Source organism: Chenopodium quinoa, unplaced genomic scaffold, assembly GCF_001683475.1.
Source record: "Chenopodium quinoa cultivar QQ74 unplaced genomic scaffold, ASM168347v1, whole genome shotgun sequence".
Lineage (NCBI taxonomy): Eukaryota > Viridiplantae > Streptophyta > Magnoliopsida > Caryophyllales > Amaranthaceae > Chenopodium > Chenopodium quinoa.
In genome coordinates this window covers 1,081,631-1,101,851 of record NW_018743792.1, presented here as the reverse complement: position 1 = coordinate 1,101,851, position 20,221 = coordinate 1,081,631, and the positions used below count along the sequence as shown (strand labels likewise).

Sequence of the window (20,221 nt, the reverse complement as noted above, 5' to 3'; positions counted from 1 at the left end):
CCATGTCTAACAAGGTTCCATTCCTCCATTCGGACACTCCGTTCCATTGAGGAGTTTCGGGAGGTGTTAGCTCTGAAAGAATACCACTTTCTTTCAAGTGATCGTCGAATTCATGGCTCAAATATTCGCCACCTCGATCCGATCGAAGTGCTTTAATTTTCTTGCCAAGTTGATTCTCAACTTCTCTCTGAAATTCTTTGAATTTCTCAAAAGATTCAGATTTTTCGACATTAGGTAGACATAGCCATATCTACTAAAATCGTCGGTTAAAGTGATGAAATATCGGTAACCTTGTCTTGCGGGTACTCATTGGTCCACATACATCCATGTGTATTAGACTTAATAAGTCACTTGCACTTTCTCCCAACTTGGAGAACGGATGTTTTATCATCTTGCCTAATAGACATCCTTCGCAATTTTCAAACGACTCCAAGTCGAATGAGTCAAGAACACCTTCTTGTAGAATTTTCTTGATGCGTTTGACCTTAATATGGCCAAGACGACAATGCGACAAGTAGGTTTGATTTGACTTGATGGTCTTAGCCCTTTTGGCGGTATCATTAATGTTATAAACTGGTTCGTCAAGAGAAAGCACATAAAGACCATTTTCAGAATATGCCTTACCATATAAAACATTATCGAAATAAAATGAACAACTATTGTTCTTAATTCAAAATTAAAAACCTTTTGGCATCCAACGCCAAAATTGAAATAATGTTTTTGGTAACTCTAGGAACATGATAACAATTATCAAGTTCTAAAATAAGCCTAGAAAGCAAAGACAAATTGAGAGTTCCAACGGAGACGGCAAACATCCTTGCTCCATTGCCAACCCGAAGCTTGACCTCTCCCTTCTCTAGCCTCCTATTTATCCTTAGTCCCTGAGCATTGGAATAAAGGTGTGAGCCACATCCGTTATCTAATACCCATGATGTTTTGCTAGCGAAGTTTAAGTCAATAACAAAAATACCTGATGAAGAAGCAACGGTGTCGTTCTTCTTATCTTCCTTGAATTTGAGGCAGTCCCGTTTCCAATGTCCCTTCTTCTTGCAGTAGAAACATTCGGAGTCGGATTTGGAAGAGGCTACCTTTTTGTCCTTGCTGCCCTTGGCAGTGTTTTACTTAGGCGGAAAATTTTTCTCTTTCCCTTTAAAGCTCTTCTTCTTGCCCGAGCGCTTAAATGGCTTGCCCTTTCTCACCATGAGCATATCATGCTTTCCCTCATCCTTGAGGGTTTGCTCAGCTTGCTTCAACATACCATGAAGCTCGGTGAGAGTTTTCTCCATGTTGTGCATATTATAGTTCATCTTTAACTGATCATAGCCTTTATGCAGCAAGTGGAGAATGATGTCAATTTCCATCTCGATTGAATACCCAGCATCTAGCCTTTCCATGTTCTCAAACAATCCAATCATTGTCACTTGCCATCGGTTAAGGGAAGCCTGAGTGACCTCCTCATTGGGAGTGTCGGGCATTTCCTCATCAAGGACGTATTCCTTTTGCTCTTGCATGAGAACAATACACAAATTTCTTTTCCAATCGAGAAAATTTGGCCCACTCAGTTTCTCCTTGTCGAGAATTGAGCGTAAAGAGAATTGGTTGTTGTTTGAGTTATTTGCAGACATTGTTCTACAATTGAAAGAATTTAAAATGGAAAACCATTCATATAATCAATAAGTTTGAAATTTAAAAGCGTTCATGCAAATTTTCCCTTTAAGGCGAGAATAAAATGATTCCGAGATCCTAAAGATCAAGAAATGGTTAAGCATGCTTTGGCTTCTCTTAACATTAAATATCTTAAGGTAAGCAATCCAATTGCTAATAGCTCTAAGCTACTCTCGGTTTAATAAAACGTCGCATCTAATGCATTCCTGACATTTTATCTCTTTTGCCATGACATCTAAGGACTCCTTACTTATATCGTTGAGCTTAACCAAGATCAACTCGTATACTTAGTATACCTTACGTTCCTAGGGAAGTAGTGATGCCTCGCTTTGGCGTAGCCCATCACGTACGCCCATTAGTTCAGTAAGTGTTGTTCTTGGAACAACAAATTTTAGCTCAATATTTTAAGTGACCTAGGGTTTCTATGTTGGTTGATTTAAGTGAACTTAACTAATCATCACAACATATCGAAATCCTAAACATGCATCTATCATTCACAATATATATATATATATATATATATATATATATATACATATATATATATATATGTATATATATATATATATGAACATAACAACAATATATATAAGGCATAAATTTGATGCATTTGGCAACTAGCATGACCCCTTGAAATCTTCAAATCTTCAAGGGTCTTCATCTTGGCTCGTCTTCATCGAAACGCCGTCTTCAGACATCTTTGCCAAAATAAAATTACTAGCTACTACGACTAAGATTAATCTAAAGTACAAAAATACTTAACGGTACGCAGACCGTATTTAGATTTACAAAAATACGTAACGGAACACAGACCATATTTTCTATCCTAGTCGGGTCCCACTAGTTGCCATTTTTCTCAAAACCTGTTTTGAAACAATCTTTCATTCACCCATTCACTATTTGTGAATGACCCATGCATTTTAAGAGATAAAAACAAGTAAACACGCAAAACTAGTAACTAACTTAGGTGGTTAATCCAATTAACGCGCCTAATTAAAGCTAGTCAAAGTTGTTTAATAAATTAGGTATCACTAAGGTGCAATATGTACACGTAATTAGCTAAGCTCCCATTAAATTCTGCATCCAACTTAATCAATCCAATTAATTAAGCCAGTTAACCCAAATTTGTCAAAATCAAAAATTTTGCAAGACCCGGAAAATTCGAGGTCCAACCTCGTTAAAATAATTACATAAATATTTTAAAACGGCAAAATTTTCGCAAAACACATAGCCCGAAATTAAGCAAAAACAGCTCGCTCGTATCCTTGTAGATTGCGCACCATGGCTGCTAGGCAGCCCATGGGAGGTGCTTGGTGCGTGGTGCTAGCATGCAGCGCGTAGCGTAGCATGCTACGCTGCTAGCACCAGCAGCCTGCCTTGCATGCTGCGCATGCTGGCTAGCACGCTGGCGCCTGCCAGCAAGTGGCGGGCTGGCTAGGGCTTGCTGCCGTGCTGCCCAGCAGCATACCCAAGCGCTCCAGCAGCCTTGGCCCATTGCCCACGCATCAGCGCCCCTGCATTCCTCGCTACACAGCAGCACAACATCAAGGCACAGCCCTGTGCGCACCATAGGCAGCCACATGCGGGTTGCGTGGGCAGCCCGGCTAGCCTTGGTGGCGCTTGGGGTTTTTGCCTCGATTTGCGTGCATTTTTCTCGGAATTTTAATCCCGATATACTTCTGACGTAAAATTAATCTAAATTTATTTTAGAATTAATTTAGGGCAAAATGAAAATAAAATAAGTCCAACTTAATTAAATTCAATTTTAATGGTGTGCAAGCCTAAATTTCCAAAATTACCTTGGAATATTTTAGGTCTTTCTTGATGCTTAAAATTGAAAAGGCTATGTCCATAATTAATTTAACCAATATGCAAATTAACAATGGATTTTGACAAATAGGGAGTTGGAAAAATAAACTAATCATCCAATGAAATTTTTTTTTTTCCAACTTTTATACTTGTGTAAAATAACAAGATTACATCTTCCAATATGAAGATTAATAAAAAATAATCACAAGCATTTGAACTTTAAGGATTTTAATCAATCAAATATGAAAAAATCCAAAATTAGTTCAACATGGAATTTAGAGTCAAGATTCCAACCATTTAAACATTTAAAGATTGGATATTTAACATGCTAGGAACTTTAACATTACCACATTCACAATAAACATTCACTTATTAATGCAATAATTTATTTGCATAATTGTGAAAAACAAGTTTATGTGAAAAAGAACATATCAACTTAAGCACACATTATAACTCCATAATCATGCTTAAAAGAAATTTAAATTGCAGTAGATTAGGGATGCAATAATGCATTTAATCTACCCTTGACATGCTTGCATTAATCAAGGCATAAAAGATTTAAAATTTTCGTTAAAAATGAAAAAACCCTCAAAAAATAGGTTTCTGATTCGAATTTGGCTTCTGGACAGTTCTCGAAGAAGGTTGAAACTGATTTAGAACGTCGATTCCACCCAAAAAACAATATTTTTGAGCCAAAATCAGAGTTCCCAGGCCAAAAACCGAAAAATACGAGATTACAACTAATTTAAAACGTACTTCTAATCTAATTAGAAAAGCAAAACCAGAATTTAAATCTACTTTAAAACACCTTAATTAATAAATAATTGCAATAATTAAAAGCAGCACGGCTCCGATACCGTTGTAGGGTTTCGTAGAGACCCACTTTACGCGTAAGGAAACCCACCAAGACCCGCCCCGATAACTAAAGCAATTAAAGCATGCAAAACATAATTAATACATAATTAAGAGAAAAGGGAGAAAAGGTTATACCCTAGACACGTGCTTCGCTCACCAAAAGAGCTCTTACTTGAACCCCACAATCGCAAGGTCTCCGACGGCTCGTACCCACGAACCTCGACCCGAGCGATCCAAGTCCCGAACGTTAGTCGGGACCCGATAAAATAAAAAGGGAGTTTTACGAACTTAAGGCTTTCTGAACTGTTGGAGATACCTTTTGAGTTCTACTCAAGTTGTGTGTATTCTCAAAATCCCAACCAAGGGGTATTTATAGAGAATGGGGACTTGAATCCCATTTCATGATCAATGTGGGATCATGTGCAAATGCACTAATTTATTTAATTCTAAAATAAATTATTAAGCAAATGCAATCACATAGCAACAAGTGGCAAGAGGGGAGAATGGGTTAGGTGAGGACCATATCCCATGGGGGGACCATAGCCTTGCTCCCCAAGGGAAGCCTTGCGGCCTTGGTCCCCACCTCTCCTAAACCGCCACTCACAAAGGGCAGCTGGGCTGGCAGCCAGCTAGCACGCCAGCACACCCCAGCCAGCTTACGGTGCCAGCGCACACTGGCCCCAGCACACCCATCATATGCGTGTTGCATGCTGTTGGGTTGCTGGGCGCTGATAGCGTAGTGCTCCTTCCTAGCCAACGCACACACACACGCATAGCCTTGCTGGCTGGTACGTAGTGTTGGCCCCTGTCTCTCGCACATGCGCACAACACATATGCTTGATGGCTGGTGTGTGGTGATAGGCCTAGGCATACACACACACACACACACGCAAGTGCCTAGCACTGCGATGGTGCAGTGTTGTGCGAAGGCACACACGCACGCACACACGTTAGTGCCTAGCACTGCGATGGTGCTGTGCTATGCGAAGACACACACGCACGCACACACGCTAATGCCTAGCCATGCATTGTGCATGCTAGCTCGAGCTAGCCTAGCGTCCACATGGTTAGGCCATACTGATGCTACGGCTACGCTCGAACTTGTTGCTTGTGATTTTGCGACGCTCGGTTTCGACGCCCTAGGCTCGATATCCGACGTCTGTGTTCGTAAAACTCCGAAGACTCATCGAATCCTTCAGATTGATTTGCCGTCTCGGATCGGTTGTTCGATTGGGTTCGACCTGAAGGGTTCAGTTAAGATTAAGATGTAATATTAATTGTACCTTAATATTACTTATCGGAAGCGGCCTCCACCTAGGCATTCCGATCACTTGACCTTACTGAAGAATTAGCTCTGTAATAATTCTGAACCCTCTATCAGAATAATACACTTGTTGGAAGGACACCATTCCTTTCAACGCCTTGATGGACTCAAGTATGGAAAGGGAATCAATCAGCAAGGCGGTAAGGAAAGCATACCAAAAATACATAATGCCGCAAGGAAAGAAGAATAAACAAGCAAAGATCTTCTTCTTTTGAATATATTCTGTAAATACTTGTAAATCCTAGGTATCCCTAAGTATAAATAACTAACAAAACATGTACAACCTCATTCATACATTAATACTCGAAATATATGCAAGTTACTTACAAATTTTGTGTTCATTCTGATCAAGGAGACCATCCTTATTTAGTATTGCCTTCTTTACACTTATTTCTTTGTTAGTTTACTCATTCTTTATTGCGCTATTGTTCTTGGTTATTATGATTGTTATTTGCAGGATTTTTTATTGTTACCCCTAAAACCTTTTAAATTCCAAGAATCATCCCTCTAAGATTTGCCCTAAACAATTTGGCGCCCACCGTGGGGCTGATAATCAGTTAACCTGCCAAAAACTCTCTAAAAAGACAAAAAGAAACACCTTCCAAGCATAACAGGACAACCAGTACCCTTCACCATAGCCGAAATCATGAGGGAATGAATGCATTCCGCCAAACCTTAGACCAATAGAAAAGCCAGATCGAAACCCTATTTGCTAAAAAAGTTCAAACAGAGGCAAAACTCCCTAGCCTAACTAAACAAAATGAAGCCCTCCGCAACCAAATACAGTCGGTTGCATCCAAAACAGTCAATTCCAGAAAGAATACTGAAAGCATAGCCATGCAACTTGATTTGTCAGGAGCTTTCCATACCCCTACTAATGGGGAAAAAGTAGCTAACAACAGGGACGCAACCCTGGATGAACACTAGTAGAAAAACATAAATGAGCACCGCAAAATGCGCACTAGTTTTTAAAAATCGGTGCCAAAAAAATAGGCGGGATTGAGGGAAAGAGTAATCGCACCGGTTCAAACCAAACCGGTGCGAAATGATGTGATTAGCACCGGTTCAAACCAAACCGGTACCAATTGTAATAAAAAAAACGTCCCTTTTCCTTCTTTCTCTTTCCCCTCTTCTTTCTTTCTGTTTCCTCAGTCTTGTTTTATCTCTCTCTCCTCTTTCCTCTCTCCTCAAACAAACCCTAATCAACAAAGATGCAGCAGCAAACCAAGCTTCAATGGGGCGAAGTAGACGAAGATAAGAGAAGAGAGAAAGAGGGAGACGATTAAAGCTCATCTTCCCCCTCTTCTGGTATGCTGCCATAGCCGTCCTCCTGAAATTGCTTAGAAATGCTTCTTGGGAGCTCGGTATTCAGGTATTTCTCTCTTTCTCTTTCTAGATCAATCTTTTTTTCTTTCATTTTTGCAATTTCATGTTGTTCTAGATCTACACTTAAATTCTCGGATTTTATTTTGGTTATAGTTGTTGATTCTTTCAACTTAGGGTTTTTGTAAATTTTCCGAAATTGCAGATCCGAAGATGAATGAGACCGATGTCCAAAAGCAAATCCAGCAGATGGTTAGATTCATCCGCCAAGAAGCGGAGGAAAAGGCTAACGAGATCTCTATTGCTGCCGAAGAAGTAAGCGAAATGCTTGATTTTTGTTTTTTTAAACGAAAACCAAAATTAAAAAGTTGTAATAAAATTAATTGTATTTAATTAGATTGGGAAGTATATACCTGGGAAAAAAAAAAGGGAAAGCTTGCTGGTATAATGGTGGTTCACTATTTTTGACAATTATTTAATCAAAAAGTTCATGTATTGAAAGTGGTGTTCCATGATGTGTTGAATTATTCTATTTTTATTGATTTTTATAATGTTAATTCACTTTATTTTTTAGGAACTTCAAATTAATATGTATGTATCACAATTTTGCAAATTCTTGAATCAGAAGGTCTGACATAGATTTGGGTTTTTTTCAATCAAATTTGAAGATTGGCTTTAACTAATTAGTGATTGTATTTTTGGCTTTGAATTTGAAATTGAAATTTTCAAGGTTAAAGATGGTTTTACTAGTGATGTAGTATACAATAAAAGAGCCATAGCACTTTATTCTAGTGGTTGTGGATCTCTTGCTCTTTAAATATGGGTTGCTTTCATTCTACTGCAAGTAGGCTGCAATGTCCTGGAAACGAAGACCCGGTTTTCCTTGCTTCTCAAACTGCTTGTAAGCTCTTCCATCTATATTTACTGTTGTGCGACAGCGGAAGCAAAGGTCGTAAACAAACAAGAAAACAATAAAGAAATTCAATGCAAACAATAAGAACAACACCAAGAATTTACGTGGTTCACTATCGATGTGATAGCTACGTCCACGGGCACCGAGATCGAATGATTTCACTATAAACTGCAAAGATTACAAAGATGATTCTTGTATTTCTCAAGAACGGCTTTCACTCTGTCTCTCTTAACCCTAATACTGATATTAGGGAGGTTTTATATTAATCCCTAATTAAAAGATACTTGGGCAAAAAGATAATAAAATAAGATAACCTAAAACCGCAAAATCCGCGTTCCGTATTTTTCCTTCTCCGCCCGGTCAGACCGGGCAAGGTCTGCCCGATCGGGCGCGAGAAGAAAACTCCATACGAATGCTTCAACGTATCCAACCCCCACCGCCCGGTCAGACCGGGCAAGGTCTGCCCGATCGGGCGAAGGCTCGCCCGGTCGGGCGAAGGCTCGCCCGGTCGGGCGCGAGAGCAGCTTCTTCAACGAATTTGCCAGGCACCTCTTCTTCTTCCGCCCGGTCAGACCGGGCAATGTCCGCCCGATCGGGCGGACAAAGCTACGAAGTACGAGTCACCTAATATACTTATCAACAATCTCCACCTTGACGAGAACTCGTAGTCAGCAAACGACCCCATCAAGACATAGTGAAAAAACATCTCAAGCCAAACCCGATGCAAGACTCATGCATAAGCCATACATCCCGATAAGTCTTCAACCAAGACCCATCACATACTCGTCTCCAAGTATAACAACTCATAATGCTCCACCTGCATCACAAGCCCCGGGCAAGCTCCACCTTAATGCCAACACACCTACACCAGGAGCTCCCCAACTTCGCCCCTCAGGGCCTACTACATCACGTAGTAATCAATATTTAACAAGTCTAAGCAATGTTTAAACTTGCTAAACGGAACAGGCTTAGTGAAGAAATCAGCCGGGTTGTCAGCAGTCCCAATCTTCTTCACCTTAATCCTCTTGTCAGTACGTAAGAAATGATACCTGACATCAATGTGCTTCGTCCGATCATGGTGTACTTGATCTTTAGCTAAGCAAATCGCACTTAGACTATCACAATACACTGTAGCAAAATCCTGTGCAATACCCAGTTCACCTACTAGGCCTTTGAGCCAAATAGACTCCTTAGCTGCAGAAGTTAAAGCCATATACTCAGCTTCAGTAGTTGACAACGTAACTGATGACTGCAATGTAGACTTCCAACTAACCACAGAACCACCCAAAGTGAACACATAACCAGTCACAGACCTCCTGGTATCCACATCAGCTGCATAATCAGAATCACTGTACCCAGTGACCAAGCATTCCTTACCATTCCCGTACACAAGACCAATATCAGCTGTCCCTCTCAGGTAGCGAAAAATCCTTTTCACCCCTTGCCAGTGTTCCCTCCCAGGTCGAGCCATAAACCTGCTTACAACACTAACAGCATGCGCAATATCCGGCCTAGTACAGACCATAGCATACATCAAACAACCAACCGCGTTTGCATATGGAACTCTAGACATATAAGACAACTCCTCCTCTGATTGAGGTGACATAGACAAAGACAACTTACAACTAACAGTAGTTGGCGTACTTATAGGCTTCGATTTTTCCATCCCAAAACGAGACAGAATCTTTTCAATGTAGCTTTTCTGAGTCAAGAAAAGCTTACCTCTAGCCCGATCCCTGTAGATCTCCTTACCCAAAATCTTCCTAGCTGCACCCAAGTCTTTCATGTCAAACTCCGAGTTAAGCATCTCCTTTAATCTTTTGTACCACTGTCGGGGGGATTGCTTAAGTCCATACAATGACTTTAGCAATCTGCAGGCATAGTGTTCCTTTCCAGGAGCTTCGAATCCTTCGGGCTGCTTCATCAGAATCTCCTCCTCCAAATCGCCATGAAGGAAGGCCGTTTTAACATCCAACTGCTCCAGCTCAAGATCAAAATGTGCTACAATTGACAATAACACACGGATAGAAGTATGTCGAACCACAGGTGAGAATATCTCAACAAAGTCAACCCCTTCTACCTGACTGAACCCCTTAGCAACTAGCCTAGCCTTAAAACGTATTTGCTCAGTTTCCGACAACCCTTCTTTCTTCTTGTAAATCCATTTACAACCCACAAGCTTCCTCCCTTCCGGTACCTTTACCAGTTCCCACACTCTGTTCTTGTAAAGGGACTGCATCTCTTCACCCATTGCGGCAAGCCATTGCGCAGACTCACTACAACTAATTGCTTGTTTATATGTGGCAGGTTCAAATGACTCTACATCATCAGCTACACTCAATGCATAACCTGTCATCGCATCAACACAGCAATTTCTTCCCTCCATCTCTTCAATCAATCTAACAGGCTTCTTGATAACTCGTTTAGGCATCTCAAGAATGGTGTCAGGTTGACTAGATGACCCCTGATTAGATTGCTCCACCTCATCCCCAGAGTTAGAATGAGTAGGAGTAATCTCAGGTTCAGGAGTACCCGGCACTGGAACATCAGCATCATCATCAATATATTGTACCCGAGGTAAATCAGCAATGGTAGACTGATGTACCTCAAGTACCCCATCTGTCTGTAATAAATTGTCTCCTTCCCTTCTCAAATCTGAAATCTCTGCATTTTTAATTGAATACATGGTGTTTTCATCGAAAGTAACATCCCTACTAAGAATGACCCGACCCTCCGAAGGTGAAAAAATTCTAAACCCCTTCACACCATCCCCGTACCCAACAAAACACCCCTTCTTGGCTCGTGGATCCAGCTTACCCTCAATAACATGATAATAAGCAACACAACCAAAAATCTTCAAATTCGAAAAATTAGGCAACTTACCACTCCAGATCTCAAACGGAATCTTGGAATCAATTCCAGAATGAGGACCCCTATTAATGACATAACAAGCTGTTAACACAGCTTCACTCCAGTACCTCCTCCCAAGCCCTGCATTAGAGAGCATGCATCGGACTCTCTCTAGCAGTGTCTGATTAACCCGTTCTGCTACACCGTTCTGCTGTGGTGTCTTCCTGACAGTATGATGCCGACCTATACCCTCATCTGCACAGAACTGATTAAACTCGTCTTTGCAAAACTCTAGCCCATTGTCCGTTCGTAGCTTCTTGATCTTCCTTCCTTGTCGATTTTCCACCAAAGCTTTCCATTGCTTGAAAACTTTGAAGGCCTCATCCTTTGACTTAAGCAACCTAAGCCATGTGTATCGGGACTTGTCATCAACAAATGACACAAAATAGTGGTAACCTCCCATACCTTCAACTCTAGATGGACCCCAGCAATCTGAATGGATGTAATCGAGCACTGCATCAGTAATGTGAGCACCCTTGCTGAACTTTGACCTGTGTTTCTTACCAAACACACAATGCTCACAAAATTCAAGGTTGGCAACCTTGACCCCGGATAGAAGACCCCTCTTGGACAATAGCTGCATCCCCTTCTCCCCCATATGACCAAGCCTCATGTGCCAAATCTTAGTCATCTCCTGGTGAGATACAGATGCGCAAACCGCAGAACTAGGCAGTGTAACACCCTCAAAAACATAGAGGGTGTTCCTTTTGATACCCTTAAGTACCAACTCAGAACCTCTGAAAATACACAACTCCCCATCTGAAAACACACCATTGTACCCCAATTCATCCAGGGTACCCAATGAAATCAGATTCTTTCCTAAAGCAGGAACATGCCGTACATTAGTCAAAGTTAACCTCCGCCCATCAACAGTCCTCAACCTCATGGAACCAATACCTGTGACCTTACATGGAGCATTGTTACCGACTATAACCATACCCCCATTGCGAGGTTCATATGTATCAAACCAATCTCGACGTGGACACATATGGAACGAACACCCCGAATCTAGAACCCAGTTATCAGATAAATCATCAGACCTAGCAGAACTGACTAATGCTAAATCTTCCTCTGAATTATAGCTCTCATTCGGTTTCTCTTCAACTACAGCAGCCTGGGACTTGTTTTTCCTCACCGGACAATTATTCCTAAAGTGACCCGGTTCTTTACAGTAATAACATGTTTTAGTAGTAGTTTTACTAGATCCATCCTTGCCGTTTCCAGCACCCGACCCAGCATTGTTCCCCTTGTTAAACCCCTTATTCTTTTTAGACTTTCCGGACTTAACAAACAACCCACTACCATTATCCCCATTATCACTCGTAGCTTTCATTCTGAGTTCCCTAGTATGAAGTGCTGCCTTCACTTCTTCTAAGGTTATAGAATCCTTACCAACAACAAAAGACTCTACAAAATTCTCAAAGCTAGACGGTAGAGATACAAGTAAAATCAACGCAGCATCCTCATCATCAATTTTAACATCTAAATTACGTAAATCAAGCAAAATAGAGTTAAGTTTTTCTAGATGTTCCCGTAAGGAAGTACCTGACTGCATCCGGAGGCTAAACAACCGCTGTTTCAGTAATAATTTGTTGGTCAACGACTTAGTCATATACAATGACTCCAGCTTCAGCCACAATCCAGCCGCCGTTTCCTGATCAGCCACCTCCGTGATGATTTGATCATCAAGACTAAGTAATATGGTAGAGTGTGCCTTCTCTTCCATAACTTCTAACTGCGAGTCAGTCGGTCCGTCTCCTGACTCCGAAGTAGTACTCTTTGGAGCCAACGGACGCCATATCTGCTGTTGTTTTAACAGAGCCTTCATCTTAATTTGCCATAGCCCGAAACTATTTTTCCCGGTAAACTTCTCAATTCTTATTGTTGAATCTCCTGCCATTGTTATCTTCAAGAAACTCTCCAAGGATTGAACCTGAGCTCTTGATACCAATTGTTGTGCGACAGCGGAAGCAAAGGTCGTAAACAAACAAGAAAACAATAAAGAAATTCAATGCAAACAATAAGAACAACACCAAGAATTTACGTGGTTCACTATCGATGTGATAGCTACGTCCACGGGCACCGAGATCGAATGATTTCACTATAAACTGCAAAGATTACAAAGATGATTCTTGTATTTCTCAAGAACGGCTTTCACTCTGTCTCTCTTAACCCTAATACTGATATTAGGGAGGTTTTATATTAATCCCTAATTAAAAGATACTTGGGCAAAAAGATAATAAAATAAGATAACCTAAAACCGCAAAATCCGCGTTCCGTATTTTTCCTTCTCCGCCCGGTCAGACCGGGCAAGGTCTGCCCGATCGGGCGCGAGAAGAAAACTCCATACGAATGCTTCAACGTATCCAACCCCCACCGCCCGGTCAGACCGGGCAAGGTCTGCCCGATCGGGCGAAGGCTCGCCCGGTCGGGCGAAGGCTCGCCCGGTCGGGCGCGAGAGCAGCTTCTTCAACGAATTTGCCAGGCACCTCTTCTTCTTCCGCCCGGTCAGACCGGGCAATGTCCGCCCGATCGGGCGGACAAAGCTACGAAGTACGAGTCACCTAATATACTTATCAACATTTACCTTGGATGTATGCTATCGATTAAAAGTTTGTGATCGTTATGAACTCGACAACTCTCTGATCTTGAATTGGATTTTCAGATAACCTGATTGTATGAGTAGAATATATGATTGGTGAGGTTTTGACTGAACTAAAATGAATTTTACTCTCTTTTCAGTTATTATTAGTGAAGTCGAAGCGTTGTTCGAGCTGTTTAAGAGCATAAGCAGTTCTGTGATTGATGATGGGCTTATAAGTAAGGTATACATTACAATATTACCATGTTAGCTTTGAGTATATTCTGTTGCCTTGTTGCTTGTGTCATCTTTGTGAGGCATGTGAAACTTCTGTTTCATATTCATGTGTATGCTGAAATCCCCTGCAAGGTTGTACTACTTTATAAGGTTTTATTTATTCAGCTTAAGGTGTAGTAAAGATTCACTAAGATTTTAAGGCCATTTTTATAGTGTCAATTAGATGTTGACTATGAGCTTATACAAATCTTGATTCAACCCCAAATTCTGACAAACATGTCTGAATTTAGGGTTTGGAACAAGATTGTTCTACCCGAAATCGAATATGCAACATGATGTAACTGAATGATATTGGATCCTTAATTTCAACCAGAAACTGAACGAACCCAAATTATTGGTAATTAATGTGTCCTAGTGTTTGACTTGTCTGATATTGCATAATTAGAGTTGGGTTTTGATTCTTGTACTGTAGCTTCTCGATTGCATCCTTAATTTCTGTATATCCTGTGCATATGAAATATTTCTGGACTATGTATGGCTTTTCCTTACCATAGTATAATAAATGTATGTTTGTAGGAGGAATTTCAGTTAGATTTGTTCAAAAACAAGAAGAAAGAGAATCTTTTTGCTACTCGGGTATGTTGCTACTGATGTTGTACATTGATGACACTACACCTTCAGCTATATTCTTCTTTATTTGTTTTTCATTTGATAGTTTGTGTCCGTAAATATTATGTTATACCCTTAATAACTGTGAATCCTTTTGTACACAGATCTTTGATTTGTTCGATGTTAAAAGGAAAGGAGTAGCTGACTTCGGTGACTTCGTCAGAGTGTTGAACGTCTTCCATCCTAATGCCTCCCAAGAGGATAAGATAGACTGTATGTAACCTTGTTTTATACAAAGTCTCTCTAACATCGTCCTACATATTGTATATCTGAAACCTAGGTCATGTATATCTATTCACACTCATCCTTTTTCTATTGCAGTCACATTTAAGCTTTATGACGTGGATGGCACAGGATATATTGACCGCGACGAGGTATACTGGGTTTGCTATCCCCTAATCCTCAATCCTCAGCTTTCATTTACAATCTTTGATGTCTGAACAATGTATTGTTTTACTTTGCAATACTGTGGACCCTGATTTGAGGGATCATAAATTTGTGCAATATGGTTGTCGGCCGGTCATATAACCTTGTATGATCATTGTGCACTAAACTATAGTGATTGTGGAATTAAATTAAACTAGTGATAAAACAGGTGCTTCAACACCAACGTTTTTTCAATTCGCAAGTGCTATTTGGTGTGATGCTTCGCTTGGTGATCCTTTAGGTTGCATAGAAGTGCCTTTAATATCTTAGTTGTTCTAGTATGCACTTGATCATAATTCTACATGCTTTGTAAAAGTACACTTGTATACCTTGCATGTTAGCAAGTTTGTTATAATATTCATATGAGCTGATATTTATTATTTTGCAGGTGAGGCAAATGTTGGTCGCAATTCTATGTGAATCTGAACTGAAGTTGGCAGATGAAATAATCGAACAAATACTTGATAAGGTAAGGTTAACACATTTCCACATGTGCTGTATTCTTTGAACTTATTGCTGGTTTGCGGAGATCTATATTAAAGAGTATGCAAATCCATAAATAAAATGCTAATGTGCAGTTGTTAATAAACTTTTGTTTTAAGACTGAAAATACTCAAAACTGTACCAGTACTGGCCAAACACGATCTAAGACCTGATATTAATTAGTCCGATCGTTCTCCCTGCCAAGCACAATTTATTTTTAGATGCTATGTTGCCTAAAGTCTTACATTATTGTTGCAGGCTACTTTAACAATCATGAGGCGACTGTTTCAACTCTCACTTCAAATGGTTGGCTAAAAACGGGGGATGTGTGCTATTTTGATGAAGATGGCTTATGGTTTTCAATTGATCCTTTGTCTGAAATATGCTAGTTAAATGAAATGCAAGAAAGGTACTCAGAGATAAGTCTGGATTATTTTATTTTTTGGACAAAAATTGTAATATTACAGCCTTTTTTAATGAAAATAATGTAATTATATATATATGTTAGTGTTTCTATATCATTTTAAGTGAAAAAATGCAAAATATATAAATATATATATATATATATATATATATATATATATTTTTTTTTTTTTTCTGGGGCATTAAGGGCAACGGTTTTGGTTTTGAACCGGTGCCAAAAAAATTTATTAGCACCGGTTTTGAACCGGTGCTAATGTTCTTTTTTTTAAGCATCCCTCAAATCTACACCAGGTTAAAACCGGTGCTATATGGGGGTTTTGAATCGGTGCCCTTTTATATTTTTCTACTAGTGGAAGGTTTTATTGATGCAGGTACTTTCCAAAAGAGCAAGCAAGCAAGCAGGAACTGAGAAGGGAAGGATAGAAAAGGTGGTCAAGGAGTACCTCAAGGCTTTCGAGGCAAAGATTGCAAAAATTTTCGGAGTGCCAAAGCCCATGGAGGATGAAACTGCAGATGGCTCCATCAAGTCACCCTTCTCAAAAGAGATCGCCATGGTAGAAGTGCCAAAAAAGTTCAGTATACCCAGCATGGCCATGTACGACGGTACAACAGATCCTGATGAGCACGTGTCCCTCTACAATTAGAAAATGATGACCAACTCTATCCCAGAGACATCAGGGAGGCAATCATGTGCAAAGGCTTTGGATCCACCTTGTCAGGTCCAGCCCTAACTTGGTTCATTAATTTAGATAATGGGACTATTTGATCTTCTAATGGAATGGTCAACCTATTCAAAATCCAGTTTGCTACCGGTAGAAAGATTGAGAAGCAATCTTCGGATCTGTACATAGTCGTGCAAAGTCATGGAGAATCTTTGAGAGATTACCTTAACAGGTTTAATAGGGAGAAGATTGGAATACACAAATGTGATGCTCCGACAACTATTGAAGCTTTTAGAAGAGGACTATTGGACCATAGCGAGCACTATAAGGAAATAACCAAAGATCCCTACACAACTTTCGAAGATGTTCAAGCTAAAGCAATGGCCCAAGTCAGGTTCGAAGAAGATGTCTATGCAAGAAAGACAAGAAAGACTCCCGAGCCAGATCGTTCGTCAACAAGGAGCAACAACTTCCCAAGAAGGGATCATAAATTCAAGCCTTATCCGCGATCTCGCTTTGAGGAGGAAACAGTCAATGTTGTCGAGGGAGAATTAAAAGATTGGAGGGAAGATCCTCAACTCCCTCCTAAATTACATGAATATTGTTTTAATGTTAACCCTGCAGGTGTGATTAGGACCCTGAACAAAATGGGAGATACCGTGCAATGGCCTAGGAAGAGCGACAAGCCAGGATAAAAGAAAGATCCATTGAGGTGATGTGACTTCCATTCAGACATTGGTCACACTACTGATGAATGTGTGGCGCTCAGAATGGAGGTTGCCTACTTGCTGAAGAAGGGGTATCTCAAGGAATTCATGACGGACAGGTCCGAAGCTCCGGGTAGAGAAAGAGAGTCCAATCAAGGTGGACCCCCGCCTCCTCCTCAAATCGTCAAAACAATCAATTTCATCTCCGGAGGATCAGAAGTGTGAGGTTTGACGCACTCAGCAGCAAAGCGTAACACCAAAGAAAGTAACATGAACAAGCCAGCCAAGAAGGTGCAAGCAAAGATAGACGCTCCAATCATATTTGAAGAAAGTGATGCAATGGAAGAGCACCATGATGGCCTAGTAATATCACTCTTAGTCGGAAACTGCTTAATCAAGAGGATCCTAGTTGACAATGGAAGCTAAGCCAACATCATTATACTCGATACAGTGAAACATATGAACATTAACGAGAAAGACATCATCAACAAGTCAACGATGCTGGTAGGATTTAGTGGAGAAACTAAGAAGACCATTAGAGAGATTACATCATCAACAAGTCAAAGAGCACCATGATGGCTTAGTAATATCACCATGATTATGTTCTCTCTATTAAATCTTGTTATTGGTTTTGCTATTATGTGTGAGTAGATTCATAATCCGGCATCTTGCAAAGCCCGGATATGATTAATGCTTAGATTTAATCTTTAATTTCTCCAATAATATTTCCAAGTGACATTCTTGATTGATTGTGTTTATGCCAATACTAGATTAGGAAGAATTAGTATTGTTATCATCCCTTTGTTCTTATTGCAACGGAAGTTGAACATTAACGGGATTTGGGTATTTCAATTAAGGGTTTGAAGATCATCACGGAAGTAGATGATAGAATGATTCTGAAAGTTAAGTATTGTGTTTAATGTCCCTTATTTGCTTGATTACATGGAAATAGGCTTGATAGTTGATTTGGGAAGCCATTGATAACTCGGAAGAGACCTTTGGTATTGATTAGGGAATGCTTTTCCTCTTGTCGATTGAATTGTTATTAGGGGTAGAATTATTTATGCATTGATTATATATTCGTGGTAATGCTTGATCTTGGATGCTTTAGTTCATTGATTTATCACTTCCTTTAGATTTAATTGAGTCCTTTAATTATTAGTTCTTAGAAGTTCATCGCCATTGATTTGTTACTTGCCTAGTGATTATTTGAGTCTATTTAATTAGGTGAACCTTAATCTCTTGAGATTCGATCCTTACTTTCCCGTTTACATAGTAGTGGTCTCGTTAGGTTTATTTTTGTTAGGTACGCGATACGCCTACTAGGGAGAAGCCATCCTCCCAAGTCTCCAACCGTCCCTGAGGTCAGCCGACCTCATAAGGAGAAAGAAGTGGCAGCTGAAGGTATCAAAAATTTTAATCCCTTGCCTTACCCCTGTAGGGTCAAGTTCAATCAGCAGTCGTCTATTACCTCTGAAAACAGTCGGTCTATTGGCCGAGTTTACACCAAGTACTTAAAAAATGTTAATTGTGCAGATACCCCTCAGAGGCCAGATCTTAAACAGCTGGCCAAGACCATGTTGAGAGTCGTCTCCCTTGAAGACAGGGAGTCAGTCGGGGAGTCGGCACCCTTAACTTGGATGCAATCCTCGCCCTTCTAGCTAAGGTATCGTTGTAATTTTTACTTCCTTTTTCTCTTAGGGCAGCCTGTTACTAATGATCTCTTTTGCCGAATGCAGTCTATGCTGCGAGTGCACGGTCTTCACAGGCCCATCAATGAGAAGACCAAGGAGATAAAAGCTGCGAATGCTCATTCCGCCTCTTCTCATGATAAGGCCATGTTTCATATTGCTCAAAATAAAATATTGACGACTGACATACTACATTCACAGGCGACCGCCAACCTACAGGTCAAGGCTGACTTGGACGTTGCGAAGAAGCGGGTCTCTGAGCTGGAGTAGCAGGTCAAGGACCTCAAGGCCAAGCTCGAGCCTCTCAAAGAGGCAAAGAGGGAAGCAGACAGCCTTCGTACTCACGTTGACAAACTAAAACAGTGGTTGGCTAACCAGGAAGTCCAGCTCGCCAAAAAATACACTTCTAGAGCCGAGGAGGAAAAGTAGGCCTTGGTCAAAGACATGATGGACGACTGCAACATCATCATGGGGATGACCTGGGCGGCTCTTTTTTCGGACGCCATCTATGAGGGCTGGAATAATCAGTTTGCCGCCTCTACTCAAGAGTACAATGACAAGATCATGGGCCAAGCCCAAGATGGAGAAGAGGGGGAGGGCGAGTCGTTTTATTCCGCATCCAGGGGGACGGACCAGGAGGAGGAGGAGGCGGATGCCGAAAAAGACTAACAGCCGACCGGGGAACAAAAGGATGCGGATGCTGATGCTGAACAGCCCCCTCATGCTGCTTAAGCCTTTCTTGTTTTTATTCAAACTTTCTTCGGCCTGCGTGCCGCATGCTCTGTTTGTATCTTTACCGATCGAGGGGTCGGGTTTATTAACAATTTTAACTCTTTTTTTGTCGGGCATCTGGCCGACTGTTAATATGAATCATCCTGCAATTTTGGCCGGCTTCTCCAATTTGTACTTGCGTAAAATTTTTGCATTTCTTGGTATAAGTAAGTTGCTTTTTTCATGAATGCTGATTTCTTTATATACCGACTGTTCTTGCCCCTGGGCGACTGTTCGCCTGGTTTCAAAAGGTGAATTGATTGGCTTGGGAATTTTTGATACTTTACGGAGTATGACTAATTTCTAAGTCAATCAATCACAATGGTGATTACCACAAACCAGGCGGTCAGTCGACCAATGCATAGGCGACCATACAGCATTATCTGGCTCTCGGCCTTAATATAGTTCTTTAGACGAACCACGCTTTGCTTCGTAAACCTAAGTAGGAAAAGTGGCCGAATACCGTCTGGTGTCAATAAGGAAGGTGGTTTCATTCGTACCTTTTAGGTCCCATTTTAGGTTTTAAATGTTAACAACTATAAGTAAAGTCTTTGTCGCTTGATTTTAAATGTATAGACGGCAAAAGGCCGCATGTGATTGCTTCGCATGTTTTGCTGCTAAGTGTTAGACTTAGCTTATTTATGCAATTTAGCTGCTAAATATTTAACTTAGCTTATATCCTCAAATTTAGCCAACTGTGTTGCCCCTGAGCAACAATAACCGGTATCCGACTTAGATATTATAGATTACCGCAGGTTTTAAAGAAATCGGT

At 40.6% G+C, this 20,221-nt stretch overlaps 1 protein-coding gene across 3 annotated transcripts; it reads left to right on the top strand.

Moving 5' to 3' along the window:
- Positions 1-6,805: 6,805 nt before the first annotated feature.
- LOC110685175 (calcineurin B-like protein 1) lies at positions 6,806-17,839 on the top strand. Of its 3 annotated transcripts, XR_002503936.1 has the most exons (9): positions 6,806-7,025; positions 7,182-7,877; positions 13,542-13,624; positions 14,194-14,253; positions 14,391-14,499; positions 14,608-14,660; positions 15,101-15,181; positions 15,454-15,604; positions 15,990-17,839. XR_002503936.1 is itself a non-coding variant. In XM_021861640.1 (8 exons), exons 2-8 carry the CDS (start codon positions 7,796-7,798, stop codon positions 15,508-15,510), a joined length of 525 nt encoding a protein of 174 aa, XP_021717332.1. In that variant the 5' UTR covers positions 6,806-7,025; positions 7,182-7,795; the 3' UTR covers positions 15,511-15,658. The 3 variants fall into 3 exon arrangements, 2 of the variants coding, with proteins under 2 accessions (XP_021717332.1, XP_021717331.1); XM_021861640.1 differs by lacking the exon at positions 15,990-17,839 and having other exon boundaries at positions 15,454-15,658; XM_021861639.1 differs by lacking the exons at positions 6,806-7,025; positions 7,182-7,877; positions 13,542-13,624; ... (2 more) ...; positions 14,608-14,660; positions 15,101-15,181 and having other exon boundaries at positions 15,506-15,604; positions 15,990-16,337; positions 16,421-17,839.
- Positions 17,840-20,221: the final 2,382 nt, after the last annotated feature.